Source organism: Cnephaeus nilssonii, assembly GCF_951640355.1.
Source record: "Cnephaeus nilssonii genome assembly, chromosome: 14".
Lineage (NCBI taxonomy): Eukaryota > Metazoa > Chordata > Mammalia > Chiroptera > Vespertilionidae > Cnephaeus > Cnephaeus nilssonii.
Window position 1 is genome coordinate 59,131,378 of NC_137085.1, and position 18,463 is coordinate 59,149,840.

An 18,463-nucleotide genomic window follows, 5' to 3' on the forward strand; every position below is an offset into this window, starting at 1 on the left:
TAATGAGTAAACAGACGAATTCTGAGAAGCAGCTCCGTTACCATATACAAGAACAAAACCCCCCTATTCTGGACACAAATGCTGCTGCGGGCACATGTACATTCATTTCCTAAAGGCACTTCTGCCCTGGCCGTGCCTCTCATTGTCAGCAGTTTGTGTCTGGTCTGTTTTACGCAACTCAGCTGAAACAGGCAGGATCCACCTCGGTCTAGGTCACTGATGGGCTGCAACGTTTAAACACAGCCCTTGGCTTCAGGAATATGTGGACTGAATGAATGGTTGCTAGGGAGTTATGGCGGCGTCTTCATTTTATGCTGGGCTCACTCCAATGCTTGCACGTGGGAACTTCACAAAAGTTATTTCACCAGCGCTGCGCTGAATCCTCTTATCGTACGGAGTTTACTGAAGTGGGGCCAGCTCCCCGCCTCTGCTTACTTCCCTGCCAAGGTTCCAGAGGGGTGGAGTGGCCTGGAAGGCCGTTGGAAGAAGGGTGGGGTATTTGCTTTCTTATAAAGATGCTTTGGGAAACTGGCTCCGGAGCGCCAGGTTTTCAGGAAGAAACGAGCCTGGGTCCCAATGGCAGAGAAAAGGGCAGAGAGGCAGGGAGAGAGCTTGAAAGTTCCAGTGTAAGGAATGAGGGCGTGGCCCACGCCCAGAGAAGGGCCACCCTGGCTTGGCCCCAGGAACCCATTGACCCAAGAAGACGGCCAGTGAAGTCAGTCTCAGTGAACTCATTTCTTGGGCTCCCTGTGCGTGACACTGGCTCCTGGTTCATTGCGTCCATGCTTAGCTGTCCTGGGTTCCCGCTGATCTAGAGCGAATCCTCTTTCCCTAAACTCAGGTTGCAAAACAAATTAACTCCAAGGGAGAATCTGTCTGTGTCCCCAAGGGGACGGGTCCCCAGGGACAGGCTAGCACAGGGTAACGTCCAGGTCTGCCCCGCTGTCCCGCCAGTTTCTTAATCATCGACCCTCTCCGCACACGCACCAAACTCTCCCCCCGTCCTCGGAGACCCTTCCGTGGCTTCCAGGGCTCCGAGTTCCAGGCAAAACGCACAGGGAGGGCCCTGCGGACTCGTTCCCGAGAAAGCGCCCAGAGTCCTGAAGCGCTCTCCCCTCTCATCCAGCATTCGCGCAGGGCGGGCGGGATGGCATTCCAAATGCGGAGCAAGAGGTGTAGCGCCGGACCCTCCCTTTAAAAAGAATAAATACATAGAAGCCAGCAGGTAGCCCCGCTCCCCCGAAACGCGCACCGCGGTCGCTGCCCCGGCGGCTGGGTGTCTGCGCTCCCCGCCTTCACTGGGCTGACCCAGGAGGGGAGGAGCAGGAGCCGGAGCGGGTGCTGGGGGTGGGGTGGGGTGGGGGTTGGAGCGCGAACCATCCCGAGCCAAGACAAGCAGCACATTCACAAATAAGGCCCCCACCCCCAGCGCACGCGCTCCCATTTAAAGCAGCCGGGCTCCGCGGCCGCGGGGAGGCTCAGCGGACGCGGCGGTCCAGCGCAGCCCTGCCCCGCAGACGCACGCCGGGAGGCCAGCCTCCGCAGCCCGCCAGGGAAGCGGCTCCAGCTTCCGAGAAGGGGTCTCGCCTGGCACTGCCCCCTCTTCCCCGCGGGGGGACCATGGCACGCCTGGCTGCGCCCTGGCACTCGGCGCTCTCGGTCCGCATCTTCGGCAGCACCTGGTGGCTGCTGTTTGTCGCCGGACAGGTAGGGCGGTCTGCGCGTTCGGCGTTCCTCCCTCTCCTGGCATTTTTTTTTTCCAGGCTGCGCTCCGGCGGGGCGCGCTCTCTCCAGCGGGGCTCTGTCCTGAGACTGCGCTGCTGCCCGAGCTGGGACAGGTGGCGCGGGTTTGGGGCTAAGGCGGCCCCTCGCGGCGAGCTCGGGGCTGGCGGGGTCAGGTCCGCGCCGAGCCTCAGCCCAGCCTCCTGGGGCCCTTTCCCGACTTCCCGCCCGCGAGCGCGGGTCCTGCCTCCAGCTGGGCAGAGTCGGGGCGAGGAGGCGGCGCCTGAGCCGGGGTGCGGCCTTCTCCCAGGGAGCCCGAGACCCTGCACCCCTTTGGGACGATCCTTCGCGGAGCCCCTTCTCTCCTTCGTGGCGGAGGCTCCGGCCCGCGTGGGGAGGCTCGGGCGCTGGGACACTCCTTTCGTCCTTTCCTTGACCGGTGAGCTTATGACATCGTCACGCAGGGGCCCCCGCGCCCCTGGGTCGCCGCAGAGCGGGGTAAGAGGTGCGGGCGCCAGACCAGGTGGGCTCCCTGGTGCCTCTGCTTCTGGCGGGTGCACGAGGGCGCGTCCTCACCACGCCCCCTAAGTTGTCTCCGGAGCCAGAAGGGGTGTAGGATTTGGGGAGTTCTCCTGAGTGGGTGGCTCGGGTGGCCCGGAGGCGGCACTGAAGGGCCCTGGGAGAGTGTCTCATTCACAGTCAGCTTGGCCACGGTTCATTCCTGAAGGACCCTGGAGGGAGCTGCTTAGGGAAGGGCCGGTGTTAGTCAAACCCGCGATGCGTGCAGTCTTTGGCATTCGGGCTTCCAGAGTCAGGTAACTTTTGGTTAAACCTCACGATTTAGGCAGTTTGTACACAATTCAGCCTCCATAAATTTGCTCTTCACAGTATTACTTGGGTAATTCTGGGAAAATGCCCAAATACTCTTGGCCGGAATTATCGCCAGATAGCCTCCCTTTCCTCTGTTTTGCTTACGGAGACTTGTCCAAATCGGGGGACTTCCTTCTCTCGCTTTTCCTTAACGTTAGAAGCTTGTTTCTGGGTCTTGATTTTAATGGTCACTTTGATTGGAGTGGGGCACTCTCTGAGGATGAGCAAGGGCCAAGAATGAGGGCTAAGAACCGCCCAGGGCAGGCTGGCCAGCAAGAGCTTCCCTACCAAGGGATAGGCATTTTCAACAGGGAACACCTGCTTAGGCTGGAGTGGAAGAAAAGCATTGCAAAAACGTGCCTTAATTATCAGCAAGCTGTATTCCCAACATGCTTTGCTCCATGGCTGCACAATGAGGATTGCCGGTGGGAGCTCTTGGAACTCCCTGGCTGGGGCCACACCCCAGCTAGATTGCATCAGAACCCTTGGGGGCATGGGGTGAGGCTTGGGTATCAGGATTTATAAAGCTCCAGGTGATTTCATGGTGCAGCTGGGTTGAAAACCACTGTGCAAAAATCTGTTCTTATAGAATCATGATCCCAAAAGGAAACTCACAGGAGAGCAGTGAAGAGGGCCTAAGAGACAGGCTCCAGAGAGCATTTTTACCTCGGAGCTTCCAATCCTGGCTGGGTCTCTCATTAGCTGTGTCATTGTGGTCAAGACCCTTAACTCCATTTCCTCACCTAGGCAGGTTGACATCTAACCCAAATCAAGACAGAATGAGTTTCTTAGACCTATGTGTTTTTGTATGTGTGTGTTTTTTGGTCTGTTTTGTTGGTTGTTGTTTTTTGTGTTTTTTTTTTGTGTTTTTTTTTTTTTTTTAATATTTGCCCACTCTGCCTTTTCAGACCTATTTCAAGTCACTTGGTGCTTCCTGGATGTTCAGGATTTTCTTGCCATTACACACCTGTTCCTCCTTGCTTTGCTTGTCAACCAATTATCTTCTGGAAGAAGATGATGAAAGCAGATTTGAGCTCGTGCGTGTGTGTATGTGTGTGCGCGCGTGTGCACGAGCCTACTTTGGAAGTGGTTTATTGTTTAACTCAAAATGACTTTTTCTCGTTCTACTTGGCAGGGCTGCTGTCCACATGTGAGGAGCCTGACTAAACTTGTCAGGGAAGGGATAGGAAAGAGTTTGAAGTGGTAGATGGTCCTGTCTCCTATTAGAATGCAATACTTTACAATTAACTTACTCAGGTGTTGCTCAGAAGCAGCTGACCTTGCACCACTTTCTAATGTCCTCACTTAGTTTATTTTAAAACCACATGGGCATTATGTCTAATCAGTGATTACACAGACCAGAAATTTGAGGGTACATAATATCAAGAAATCATTCTATCACCAATAGCTAATACCAAATAGTTTGAAATTGTTTGGAACTTATACATTCCTTAAACAGTTTTGAAATCAACACTCATCCATGAAGGCATGACTACCAGAATTATCAGACCATATAAATATATTAGAGGCCCAGTGCACCAATTCGTGCATGGGTGGGGTCCCTCGGCCTGGTCGGCAATGGGGGCCACGGGAGGTTGGCTGTGGGAGTGCACTGACCACCAGGAGGCAGCTCCTGTGTTGAGCATCAGCCCCCTGGTGGTCAGTGCACGTCATAGCACCTGTCCTTCAGTCACTTAGGCTTTTATATACATAGATGAGCCAGAATAAAAGGAGGACCTATGTTCAAGAGCTTCTGGCTCCCTAAACTGAATTACACCTGAGCTTTCTTCTCCAAAAGTCCAAAGAATGATTTAAATGCAAATGAAAATTATTTGGAAATCCTACCATTTTTCCTTTCTTTTCACGGAACTTCTGCTTTTGTGCTGGCTGAATACCCTCCTAACTTGCAAGATTATTTTCTTTCCTTGTGAAACTTGAAGGTAGCTCATTACCTAGGTTCGCAATGAAACTGATTATTTTACTGATACCACCTTCAGTTCATCAGCTGAACCCAAATTCATCCCATTGCCCAAATTGCTCCCAGGTAAGGAAGTAGCATATTGGGGTTTTAACCACTAGGAGTTATCACCTACTTAATGATTCCTACTACCTACTATAGCAGTCCCTGTAAAAATAAACAAGGTTGTGGCTAGATCAACACAAATCTGTTATTGCTTAAAAAATCACTTAATGGCAATTCATGTTCTTTTGGTGACATATCAGTGATAGCTCATTCAAACACTAAGGTTGAATATTTTTATTTACTATGTGTTATAATTGCATTCTTGTTAGGAATTCAGTAGGAAGTAAATAGTTCCAGGATGGCTGGACAGAATTTGTGCCTTTATGGGCACCTGATTTTCAGCTAAAAATTTTGAAGAAAAGAAGACTTGTTTCTTTTGTTATTCCTTTTGTATGTCCTTGATCTTGTTTTATTTTTAGTTTTAACATGATAATAATTTTGCATGGTTAAAAAAATTATAAAGGTTTATAAGGAAACAGCAACTTCTTGCCCCAGTCTGTTGTTGTTGTTGTAGTTGTGGTTTTATGTTATTTTGAGGTATAATTTACTTATAGTAAACCGCACATCTTTAAAGTATACACTTTGATAAGTTCTGACATTTGTGTACACACAGCATCATCATTGCAGTTTCCTCATTACCATTTGCAATCCCTCCCTGCCCTTCCTGGCACCAAATGTCACCAGGCAAACAGTGATGTACTTTCTGTCACAAAAAAATTAACGTATCTTCTAGAATTTTGTGTAAATGGACTCATACAGTAGGTACCCCCTTTTTAAATATATATATATATACATATATATTTATTGATTGATTGATTTCAGAGAAGGAAGGGACAGTGCGAGAGAGATAGAAACATCCATGATGAGAGAGAATGATGGATTGGCTGCCTCCTGCATGCCCCCTACTGGGGATTGAGCCTGCAATCTGGGCATGTGCCCTTGACCAGAATCGAACCTGGGACCCTTCAGTCCACAGGCTGACATACTATCTATTGAGCCAAACCAGCTAGGGAGGTACCCCCATTTTTTAAATGTTTTTTTTCTTTCATGCAGCATAATTATTTTGAATTATCCATGCTGTAGCATGTCTCAGTTCATTCCTTTTTATTCCTGAGTATTACATTGTATGGATACACTATGGTTTGTTGCTCACCAGCATTCCCCTGTTGGTACACACTGTGTTTCCAGTTTTTGGCAATTACAAATCAAATTGCTATGAAGATTTGTATACAAATCTATATGGACATGTCGTTTCATTTGTTTTGTTTTAGTTAAGTACCTAGGAATGGAATGGCTGAATCATTGGTGTATTTTTAACTTTTTAAAGAAACTGTCAGTTTTCAGAAGGTTGTATCATTTTATTTTATTTTTTATTAAATTGATTGGGATAACATTGTTCAGTAACTATATATAAAACTCAGGTGTACAACTTTATAATATGACATCTGTATACTCTATTGTATGCTCACCAACTGAAGCATAGTCTCCTTCCATCACCATGTATTAAAACCCCTGTATCCTCTTCATACTCCCCCCCACACACACACTTTTCTCTAGTAACCACCATTTTGTTTGTGTCTATAAGTTTTTAAAATTGTTTTGTTTGTCCATTTGTTGCTTCCTGTTTTATATCCCACATATGAGTGAAATCTTATGGTTCTTGTTCTTTTTTCTTCTGATTTTTTTACCTTAGCATAATACTCTCAAGATCACATTGTCACAAATGTCACTATTTCATCTTTTTTTATGGCTGAGTAATATTCCATTGTATATACCAGTATATGTACCACATCTTCTTTAATCATCCATCCAAGGGCACTTGGGTTGTTTCCATGTCTTTGCTATTGTGAAAAATGCTGCAACAAACACGGAGTAGCTACATCTTTACCAATAGTGTATCCCAAATTTTCAGGTAGATACCCAAAAGGGAGATTTCTGGGACCTATGGTAGCTCCAGTTTACAATTTTTAAGGAACCTCTCCATAATGTTTTTCATAGTGGCTGCACCGAATGTACATTTCTGCCAGCAGTCCGCCAGGGCTCCCTTTTCTCCACATCCTCTCCAACGCTAGTTATTCCTTGTCGTGTTGATAATAGTTACTCTAACAGGTGAAAGGCGGCCCAGGTTACATTCCTGCTGGCAGTGGATGAGATTTCCAGTTCTTCTGCATCCTTGCCAACACCTGGTGAGGTCAGTCTTTTATTTAGCTATGCCAATAGGCATACTAGTAGCTTGTTCTGGGTGTTAATTTGAAATTCCCTAATGATGAATTATGTGGAGCATTTTTTTTTTCATGGATTTATGTAGAATCCATATATATTCTTTGGCAAAGTTTTCTATTAAAATATTTTATCCATTTCTTATTGAGTTATTTGTTTTCTTATTATTGAGTTCCTGAGAATTCTTTATATATTCTGGCTATAAGTTCTTATTAGAGGTATCATTTACAAATATTTTCTCTCAATATGTGGCTTGTCTTTTCATTTTCTTGACAGTGTTTTGGATGAGCAGCAGTTTTTAATTTTGATAAAGTTGAGTTTGCTTCATTGTTTGTGTGTGTGTTTGTTTTGTAGATTATGCGTTTGCTCTTGTTTTAAAGAAATATTTGTCTAACCTAGATCATAGAAATTTTCTCTTTTATAATTTTATATGTTACATTTAGTCTATGTTTCATTTTCAGTTAATTTTTGTATGTGCTGCTTGATATGGAACAAAGTTCATTTTTTGGCCTATGGGTATTCAATTGTTCTAGCACATTTTTTGAAAAAACTGTCCTTTCTCCATTGAATTGCCTTTGTACCTTTGTTGAAAATCAGTTGCCATACCTGTGTGGGTCTATTTTTGGATTCTCTGTTCTATTCCAGTTAACTATATGTCTATTGCTATGCCAGTACCACACTATCATTAACATTATAGCTGTACAGTAAGTCTTGAACTCAAGAAGTGTGATTCTTCCTATTTATTCTGTTGTTTGAAGGACATTGATTTGGCTATCCCTTATGAGTTTTAGAATCAGTTTAACAATTAAAAAAGATGTGTGCAGGAATTCATTTGGGAGTGTTTTAATCTATCGATTTATTTTGAGAGAATTAGTCTCTTAATGTTGTTTCATAATTCCTGAACATTATGTAACTCTCTGCTTAGGTCTTTTTAAATTTCTCTAAACAATAGTTGGTAGTTTTCAGTATACAGGTCTTACATATTTTGTCAGAGCCTATGCTAAGAATTTCATATTTTTGATGCTCTTTTAAAATGGCACTATTTTTAAAATTTTGTTTCTGATCCTTGTTAGTATTTTAAAAAAATTGATTTTTGTATGTTTGTATTTTCTTCAACCTTACTAAACTCACTTATTAGTTGCAGTAGCTTTTTGTTATATCCCACCAGTTTTCTACACATATAATCATGTCATATGCAAATAAAGACAGTTCTTTACCAATCAGGATGCTTTTTATTTATTTTTCTTGTTTAGTAACACTGGCTAGCACCTACAGTACAAGATTGAATAGAAGTGGTGTGAACAGATATTCTTGCCTTGTTCCTGATCTTAGGAAAATATAATTTGATGTTTCACCATTATGTATGATGTTAGGGGTAGGTTTTCTGTAGATGCCCTTGAGGATGTTCTTTTTATATTTTTATTTGCTGAGAGTTGTTATCAAATATGGATGTTGGCTTTTGTCAGATGCTTTCTCTAGATATAATTATCATATGGTTTTTAATTTTAGTTTGTTAATGTGGTGAATTACATTGATTGACTTTCAAATGTTAAACTCACCTTGCATTCCTGGGATAAACTCAATTTGGTGATAATATATTATTCCTTTTTTTTTTTTTACATTGTTGTATTCAATTTGGTAAGTTTTGATTAGAATTTTTACATCTTTGTGAAGGCTATTGGTTGTATTTTTTTTTTTGCAATATCTTTGTCTGGCTTTAGTATCAGAGTAATGCTGGTCTCACAGAATAAGTTGTGAAATATTCCTTCTTTTTCAATTTTCATTTACAATCAGTTGTAAATGATTTCTTCATTAAATGTTTGGTAGAATTCATCCGTGAAGCCATCCAGACTTTGAATTGGCTTCATGTGAAGATTTTTAACTACAAGTTTAAATTCTTGAATAAATATAGAGTTATTCAGGTTATCTATTTTGTTTTGAGTTAGCTTTGGTAGTTTGTGCCTTTCATGAATTTGTCTATGTCATTTAAGTTGTTGAATTTATTATCATAAAGTAGTTCATAATGCTTCCTTATTTTTTCATTATATAAAACATATAATATCACCTCTATCATTCCTGGTTTTGATTGTTTATTCATTCTTTTACCTGATCAATCTTCTGAGAGGTTTATCAATTGTATAGATCTTTTCAAAGAAGTAGCTTTTGGTTTCATGGGTTTTTCTCTATTGATTTGTTTTCTATTTTATTATTTTACTCATCTTTATTTACTTTTTCCTACTACTTTATGTTTTATTTGGTCTTATTTTTCTAGTTCATTATGCTGAGGTCATTGAGACATTTAATGTTTTCAAATATAGGTGTCTAATGACATAAATTTTTCCTCAGTACTGTTTTAGTGGCATACCAAAATGTGTTTTCATTTTTTTAGTTAAAAAAACTTATTTCCCTCCGACTTCCTCTTTTACCCCTGTGTTTTGAAGTGAGTTGTTTAGTTTCTAAAAATCTGGAGATTTTCCAGATGTCTTTGTGTTATTCTTTTCCTAATATAATTCCAGTTTGGTCAGAGAACTCATTTTATATAACTTGAATTCTTTTAAATTAATGAAATTTGCTTTACATCCCAGAATATGGTATAGTAAATGTTCTATGTATATTTATTTATTTTTTCCCAATTTTTTTTATTAAGGTATTATATGTGTACATATCTTACCATTGCCCCCTGTTCTATGTATATTTAAAAAGAATTAAATTTTCTATGAATTTGTGTCTTCTAAATTTTTCTGATCAGTTTGTTATTGGGTGGAGTATTGTATAAATGTCAATTAAGACAAGTTGGTTGAGGCTATTAAAATATTCTGTATCTTTACAGATTTTTGTATACTTACTGTATCAGTTATTGAGATTGATAAATGCAATATCCATTTATCATTGTGGATTTGTCTATTGTTCCTTGGAATTTTTGCTTTATTTATTTTGCCTGTAATTGGATGCATAAACATTTAGAATTATGTTTTTGGTGAATTGGCCCTTTTGTCATTATTAGATGACCTTCTCTATCCCTGGAACTCATCTGTGCTCTAAAACCAACTTTGTCTTTGACTATATTAATATTAGATAATGTTTTTGAGATTTTTCTTGTTAGTTACTAGTACTTCCATAGGTCTTTTTCTTTTGAACTGAGGTAACATTGGTTTATAACATGATACAAGTTTAAGGTATACAACATTATAGTTCAACATCTGAATACACTACAGTGTGCTTACCACCAAAGCTGTAGTTTCCATCCACTGTCACACAATTGACCCCCTTTACTCATTTCACCCTCTTTTATAGTCCTTATAGTATACCTTTAATGTGACTTATCATTTGCCATTAGACTTCAATTATGATATGATTCCCTAATTCTCTTTCATATCCTACTTTGGCAAACTTTCATGATCTTCTACCACATTTTAAAGACTCAGTGGTCAGTATTAATATATTGTAATGGCTACAGTGTGCCAGGTGAAGTATTATTATTCCATTTTTCCCCAGCATATTTTCTTTTTAAAACACACAAAAACTCATAGACTCAGCCCTGGCCAGTTTGGCTCAGTGGATAGAGAGCATCAGCCTGCGGAGTGAAGGGTCCCAGATTCGACTCTGGTCAGAGGCACCTACCTCGGTTGCAGACTCGATCCCCAGCCCTAGTTGGGGATGTGCGGGAGGTAAACAATGGATGTGTCTCTCTGACATCTATGTTTCTCTCTCTCCCTTCCACTCTCTCTAAAAATCAAAGGAAAATATCCTGGGGTGAGGATAAACAAACAAACAAAACCTCATAGACTCAGACATCGTATTGTTATTACTAGAAGGAAAGGGGAGTGAGGGGGAGAAATAAAGGGTAAAGTGGGTTAAATATATGGTGATGAAGGAGACGACTTTGGGTGGTGGGCACACGATTCAATATACAGATGATGTATTATAGAATTGTACATTTGAATCCTATATAATTACATTAACCCATGTCACCCCAACACCTTTAATTAAAAAAATAAACAGCTTTATTGAAATGTAATTCATATATCATACAATTTTCCTATTTAAAGAGCACAATTCAGTGGTTTATTATATTCTCAGATATGTACACCCATCACCACAGTCAATTTTAGAAATTTTTGTGATTCCAAAATGAAACATTTACTCTTTAGCTACTACACTCCTATTCTCTACCCACCCCTGCCCCAAGCAATCACTAATCTACTTTCTTTATACATTTTAATACCCTGGATTTTCATAGGAATGGAATCATAGAATATGTGAACTTTAGGGATTGGTTTCTTTCACTTAGCATGTTTTCACAGTTCATCCAAGTTGTAGCCTATATTCGTACTTTATTCTCTTTATGGCTGAAAAATATGTCATTGTATGGACATGCCACATTTTGTTTATCCTATTGTCTATGGATGGACATTTGGATTGTTTTCACTCTGGGCTGTTATGAGTAATGCTGCTAATGAACATTCATGTGCAAGTTTTTGTGTGAACGTATGTTTTCATTTCTCTTGGGTAAATATCTTAGGCTTTGTGTGCTCTAGTACTGTATCTGTTGCAACTACTCAACTCTGTTTTTATAGCACAAAGCAGCAATAGGCAGTATGTAAATGATTGAACTTGGCGGTGTTTCAGTAAACTATTTACAAAAATAAGGGTTGGGCCAGATTTTGGCCCCCTGGCCATAGTTTGCTGACCTCTGAACTGAAGTTTCATGATGATGTGCCTTGATGTGGGTAATTTCAATACAGCGTGGTAAGTTCTTTATGTACTTGCAATAGATCTATGTCCTTTAGTTCAGGGAATATTTATTTTCATATGTCCAATACTTTCCTTGCCAGCATTTTATGTGTTTGCTTTTTGTGAAACTTGTCAGTCAGTTATTATGCCTCCCGAATTGACCATCTGTCTTTTAAAATCTTGTTTTTATCATTATAGTTTGTTGCACTTTCTAAAATATTTTCTCAGTTTTACTTTTCAAGGGTTCTTTAGATAGATTTTCAACCACTATTCCTAGTTGTAGGCAAAGGGTCACTACCCTCCCCCGCTTTTGCAACAACAGGTGCCTCCAGGTCTGAAGCCTTTCTGAACTTCCCGGGCCAAATGGTCTTGCTTCTCACCATTGTCTCCTCTGCAGGCACAGTTCTGTCAGTCAGTTACACATCCTCCACCAGTTTTCCAAATTCAAAAAATTTGGTGGCTTCTTTTCCCTGCTGTTGTCTCTGTTCCAGTTCTCTTGTCATCTTTATTTACTTACTGTTATCTTAACAGACATTTGGGGTGTTCAATCTGCCACATTTAACTGGAAGTTAGCACTGTTTATTCTGTCATTATTTCTATTTTTCTGTCCTGATTCATCTCCAAATCTCATTAGCGCTCCTTCTGGTTATTATGCACACTTTCCAGCTAGTCATACTTTTTGTTTCCCAGAGTAAATATAAACATTGGTCAGTTTTACAAAAAAGACACTAAACTTGAGGTTTGGAGGCCTTGGTTCTAGTTCTGGATTTACTGACCTGAGCAACTAGGAGAGTCCTATGTTCTTCAGGGAAGGGAATCGATGTTCACTGACTGCTAGTCACCAAACATGGAACGTACTTCCTCCATCCCGTTTTGTGTTCTAGTTTAAAATCTTTCAGTAACTGCTTTCTATTCCCTGCTTCAGTAAATTCAGTCTAGCCTATTTGCTCACAAATGCAGCACAGAAACATTGTTTTACAAAATTTGAAGTTAATATTCGGAAACAGTTTTATGAGAGAACATGGAGTCAACATGATGTAAAGATCTGGCCGTAAAATATCATATGTGGAATTAACATTTATTCTCTATGGTGTGATTGAGGTTTAGGCATTTTTTTTTTTTTGTGGTAGAGAATGAAGATGAGGTGAAATGAAGGAGGAAATACTTTTGAATAGTTAGTCATTCCATATCAGTTTTAATATTTTATTTTGCACTAGGATGACCTCTAAGTAGAGAAGGATGCATTTTGGGGAGGGCTGGAGTGGGTGGTGCAGGAGCCATGTATTTCTGTTCAGCTCTGTACATGACTGTGGGATTCTATAGCTGGGAGGAACCTTAGAGAGTTTTTAGTCTTATGCTTCACAAACTTCATTTTATGTAGGGACTAGAGGCCCAGTGCATGATTTAATCATGCACCTGGTGCACCAGCGGGCTGGCTGTCCGCTGGTGCACCAGGCCTTCCGAAAGCCTCCGGTGCGGCGGAGGCTTTCGAAAGGCCTTGTGCCGGAGCAGACAGCCGGCCAGCTCCCCCGCTTTGGCTTTTGATCGCGGGGGAGCTGGCCGGCTGTCCGCCGGTGCACCAGGCCTTCCGAAAGCCTCCGGCGCAGCCATGGCACAGACGCTGAGCTCGCGGCGCCAGCATCCTGCTGGCCCAATCAGCTACTCTGGCCACCCTGAGTCCCGCCCCCTGCGCCTCCTGCTGGCCCAATCGTGGGCGTAGCGGAGTGATGGTAATTTACATATTACCATTTTATTATGTAGGATTGGTTTGGCCCTATCACACAATTCCAAAGGTCACCAAAGATAGAACTGTCCAACCAAAAGCTGAGAAGCTCTCAAATGGCCCCACTCTTAGGGATTCGGACTCAACAGGGAAATGATGGGTTCTAGGATACCCTTTCCCCTCATCCACGTATCCAAGAGGATTCAGGCACAGCTGGACCAAAGGCCACATTTTGGGAAACACTGATGATCTGTCTTATTTATGGACGTGAGAAATAACATCTTAGGAAGCTGAGTGACACGTCCCAGTTTGTTAGTGGGAGAGGTGGGAGTGGACCACGCGTCTCATAACTCCGCTCAGTGATTTTTCCCTCCAGAGCATACACTGTTATTTTAGTGTCTAGTTACATCATGAACTAAAGATATGAACCACCAGTTAAAGTGTCTTTATTTGTAGTAACCTCAGTTTTTTAATAAATGGTTTTCAGATGTTTGGGAATAGCTTTAGCTCTCAGTCACAGTGCCTGCAGCAGAGGAATGATGGGAGGAAAAAGGAAAGGAAAACCCTCAGCCCGTCCCTTCCCGCCCTTCACATAACCTGCTGGAAACTGGCTTCTGTGTATTTTCCTCTCGAGTCATCATGCCCCCGGAAGATTAACAGATACTTATTTAGAACACTGTCCAAGGCATCCGGGAACTTGACACTTGGTGAAAGCGAGAGTACGTGCTGCTGAACACCTCCTCGCCTCAAGCGTGATGTAGCAACGGTTGCTACGCTCTTGGAGGAAAGGAAGGAGATGTTTCGTGCGCCTGTTATTTAGGATGTTCTCCCCATCTCTGTCACAATCCAGCCAAACCAAAGACACGCTTTCCTGGGAGTCATGCACAGGGTACGATGTAGTACTGCACGTGGGGAGGAAAGACGTTTTCTTTACTGAGAAGAGTCATTGTTCAACCGTGTACATCGAATGAAGAGCGGTCATCGTGAATGTCCTTTCAGAAGTCAGTTGCCGAGACATACAGGTTCTGGACTATTAAAGAGTATTTATTGACGTAAGCTGAAATTCAAATCCTCATATTGTAATGTTCCTTTTAAAACTCTACTAGTCAGGAAAGGCTAGGTGATACTGTGGTAACAAATAGCCCCCCAACTGTACTGGCTTAAAAAAGGTGCATTTCCCCATCAGGCCACACATTCTGTGCGGCTTGTCAGGGGGCTGGGCTCACTGTGTGTACTTGGGAGTCCGTGTTGACAGCAGCTCCGTCTCCAGCGTGTGCTTCCATGGCTGCAGGCAGGGCAAGGAGAAGGCCGCTCTGCCTCCCCCGGCTGCTAAGGGCTTCCCCTCCCAGTGGCAGGTGGCAGATCTGCTCACATTGTATTGGCTCAATCAAATTCAAGAGGGTTGAAAGTGTACCGATATCACAAACCCAGAGTTGTTATTTGATGGCTATAGTTTCAGTCTTGCAAAATGAAAAGCATTCTGGAGACTGGTTGCATAACAATGTGAATGCATCTTAACCATTTTACGGTACACTTAAAATGGTTAAGATGGTAAATTTTGCTTTAGTTTAAACCTCATTAGCTTTTCCAAACCTCCCGGCTTCCAAGATGTGGCTTAGATGTTTAATTTTTCTGACTCTGTTGTTTATATGTGAATAGAGGTTCTCTGACATTACTGTAAAACCACTTAACATTATCTTTGACTTACCATTTAAATTAAAAAAAAATTATAATTGGCAAAATACACACAAACTTTACCATCTTAACCATTTTAAGTGTACTGTAAAATGGTTAAGATGCATTCACATTGCTATGCAACCAATCTCCAGAATGCTTTTCATTTTGCAAGACTGAAACTATAGCCATCAAATAACAACTCTCCATTCCCCTCACCCCTGGCAACCACCATTCTACTTTCTGTCTCTATGAATTTGACTCTTCTAGGTACCTCATTTAAGTGGGATCATTCATTATTTGTCCTTTTGTGCCTGGCTTATTTCTCTTAGCATAGTGTCCACAAGGTTCATCTATGTTGTAGCATGTATCAGAATTTCCCTCCCGTTTAAGGCTGATTAATACCCTTATTTGCCACCTTTTGTTCATCCATTCATCCATGGACACTTGGGTTGCTTCCACCTTCTGGTCATTGTGAATGATGCTACTGTGAACAGTGGTGTTCCATTTTATGTTGGCTTCTTTTTCCGTATAATAGAGAAGCAGCACCTTCTTCTCCATACGTCTAATTTACTGTTTCAGAGGCCCAGGAAACAGTTAATTTAAACAATGGGCTAACAGGGTCACTTTGGAAATCTTCTGCAAATGGTTACAAAAGCTGAGCAGTATACCACTCACCTCCTGTGCATGTAACTAAACCAACAGAGCCCATGGACTCTTGTGTTTGGTCTTGTATATAACCTGCAAATCTTGACATTTTCCAAGATAGGAGACAATATGTGGCTAGCACATTATAAATTATTTTATTCCTTTTCATACATCTGACTCAAATACTGTGTGAAGGGAGGTCAAATATGAAACAATATGTAAAATGGAGGCATGCAAATTAATTGCATGCATAGCACAGATGCGTGGAGGGGCAGGGTGGAATTTTGGGAACAGTGTTGAAAGGAAAGGAAGTAGACCAGGATCCAAACGCTGCTTGCTACTTGCTAATTGCATGATTTTGGACAAATTAGTTACATAGCCTTTCTGAGTTTCATTTCCTTCCCCCCTCCCAACCTCTGGAATGAAGAGCTTGGATTACATGCTCTTAGTGGGTTAATACCACTTAATCATAACTTCTAAAATGAATAGGAGTTTCCAACCTTTTTCTAATTTTTTTTCAACACAGAAAAATATTAATAGTTCTCTCTGATGGATTTTTTAGAAATGAAATCAGAGTATGGCAGCTCCCTTTCTTAACACTTTCAGTGGCTTTCTGTTGCCTTTAGACTAGTATTTCTGAACCTTTTTTTTCATTGCCACCCCCCACCCCCTTCCCCTTCTAGACATTTTCCTCTAAGCCAACTCTGCCTACATGAGATTTTAACACCATAAACTGTTTACCTGTGCTGTGGCCCATTGAAGGGCCTCAAACCATTGTCATTATTTAAGTTCTCCTCTTTCCGTTGAACCAATTTTTCATTACCTTGGGGCCATGATTGCCCCCATTGAGAATGATGCTTTCCAGGGGTGGGGAACCTTTTTTCTGCCAAGGGCCATTTGGATATTTATAACATTCGCAGGGAATACAAAATTAGCCTGTTATATTTGGTCTAACGTTTAATTAACTCACCCCTAATGCCTTGGCTGGGCCACACCAAGTGATTTCGAGGGCCTTATACGGCCCCCCAGGCCAGACGTTCCCCACCCCTGCTTTAGACTAAGATTGAACATCTTTACTGGTCTTCAAGGCCGGGCATGACCCATCGCCTGTTTGCTCTCTCCATTCCCCTCCCAAGTCCCTTGCTCACCACTGTCTATCCAGTCCACTGGCCTCCTTTTGGTCCCTAAGGGCATCAAGTTTGTTCCTACTTCATGGTCTTGTACAAGTTGTTCTTTTTGCTGGAGGGCACTTTCTGTATTTTTAATTCGTTTATGTTCATCCATCTAACTATCACTTCCCCAGAAGAACCAGTCCCCCGGCTCACCCTGCCCAGTCTATATTAGATCTCTTCTGCTATTCGCTCACAATGCCCGCTCTCCTTCAAGCACTGGTAATTTGTAATGATACACTTATTTGTATTTTTATTATATGTCTGCCATCCCCAATATATTGTAAGCTTGAGGCCAGAGACGGACTTATTTGCCTCTGTACATGTCACATCTAGCTCAGTGCCTGGAATTGTTGGGGAAAAAAGAGTGAATGGGGTGTTTTTGAGAACATAGGCAGTGACAAAACTTCTCTGAACGTGGTTTTGCTTTTTAATGAATATGTGCACTCATGTTAAGTGTTTTTAACAAAATAGAAGTCAAAGAAAATAAATTTTTATATTGCTGATCACAGTAGCACCTGCATTAGGTAAGGAAACACTAGCTTCCAAAGCAGTGCGATCCTGAAATATCCGTGTTTTGACAAAATAGCTTATTTCATGGTCACATGAAAGCCCAATTGGCAGCACTGAAGTGCGGGTAGAGGCTCTGCTCCACGCGGGCATTCAGCGACTGGGCTGGGGAAGAGCGTGCTGTCTTTAATGCGTGGCTTCCAAGGTCACCCTGGTGCAGTGTCTGGAGGCCGGGGGGGGGGGGGGGGGGGAGAGAATGTTGGCCATTGCATGGGAGGTTTCCTTGGGGGTGGGATGCATCACTTCTGCCCACATCCATTTTCTGAATTCCTGACCAGAGTCACATCTCCAGCAGGGTCCCAGTTTCCCTGATCCCATCACAAGAACTCAGTCACAGGGCCACACATCCTAGCCGGGGAGCTGGGAGGACAGCTGTGAACTCAGGAGGTAAGCTGGCTTCCTCCATAATACACTCGGAAAGCCACACACACGTGCAGATTGATGTGCAGGTGTATGTGGATTTACAAGTCACTTTCAGTAGCTTTCGGGCCCTTGTGGAGTCCAAGACCCAGAGAATGGGAGCCACTAAAGGTAGGCATATGTGAGTTTTATTTTAGGAGAGGTTTTAGTCTAGTTCCGTGGTCGGCAAACAGCGGCCCGCGAGCCACATGCGGCTCTTTGGCCCCTTGAGTGTGGCTCTTCCACAAAATACCACAGCCTGGGTGAGTCTATTTTGAAGAAGTGGCGTTAGAAGAAGTTTAAGTTTAAAAAATTTGGCTCTCAAAAGAAATTTTAATCGTTGTACTGTTGATATTTGGCTCTGTTGACTAATGAGTTTGCCGACCACTGGTCTAGTTCATCCCTTTCAATATTAAAAGGAGAGAGAAGGGGGACTGAAGTGGGGTTGGGGGGAATGGGTTGTGCATCAGAAACGCACTATATTTATCTAACGGAACACACCACTCATTGCCGTTAAACAGCTAATCTTCCCGGGCTCTTCTTGTGCAGCGGTGTTCAGAGTGCGGATTAGCATCTTGTCGCCTGAAGGTTAGCCCCGTTGGGGTTTGCTTGGGCTGCTGGCAGCGTTGTCATTAATAAAATGGAGTCTTTTTTTAACCAGTGAACTGTTTTCAGTTCCCAAATCACCTGATAAGCCTTATTCTTTTGATG

General features: G+C 42.4%; 1 protein-coding gene across 3 annotated transcripts in view; it reads left to right on the top strand.

The window, feature by feature from the left end:
- Positions 1–1,280: 1,280 nt before the first annotated feature.
- Positions 1,281–18,463, top strand: part of ADAMTSL1 (ADAMTS like 1) — an 879,784-nt gene continuing 862,601 nt past the window's right edge. The window contains exon 1 of one of the 3 annotated variants that reach the window (XM_079789992.1): positions 1,281–1,707. In XM_079789992.1, coding sequence (XP_079646118.1) covers positions 1,621–1,707 — 87 coding nt within the window. In that variant the 5' untranslated portion in view covers positions 1,281–1,620. The other 2 variants (XM_079789993.1, XM_079789994.1) reach the window with 2 other exon arrangements.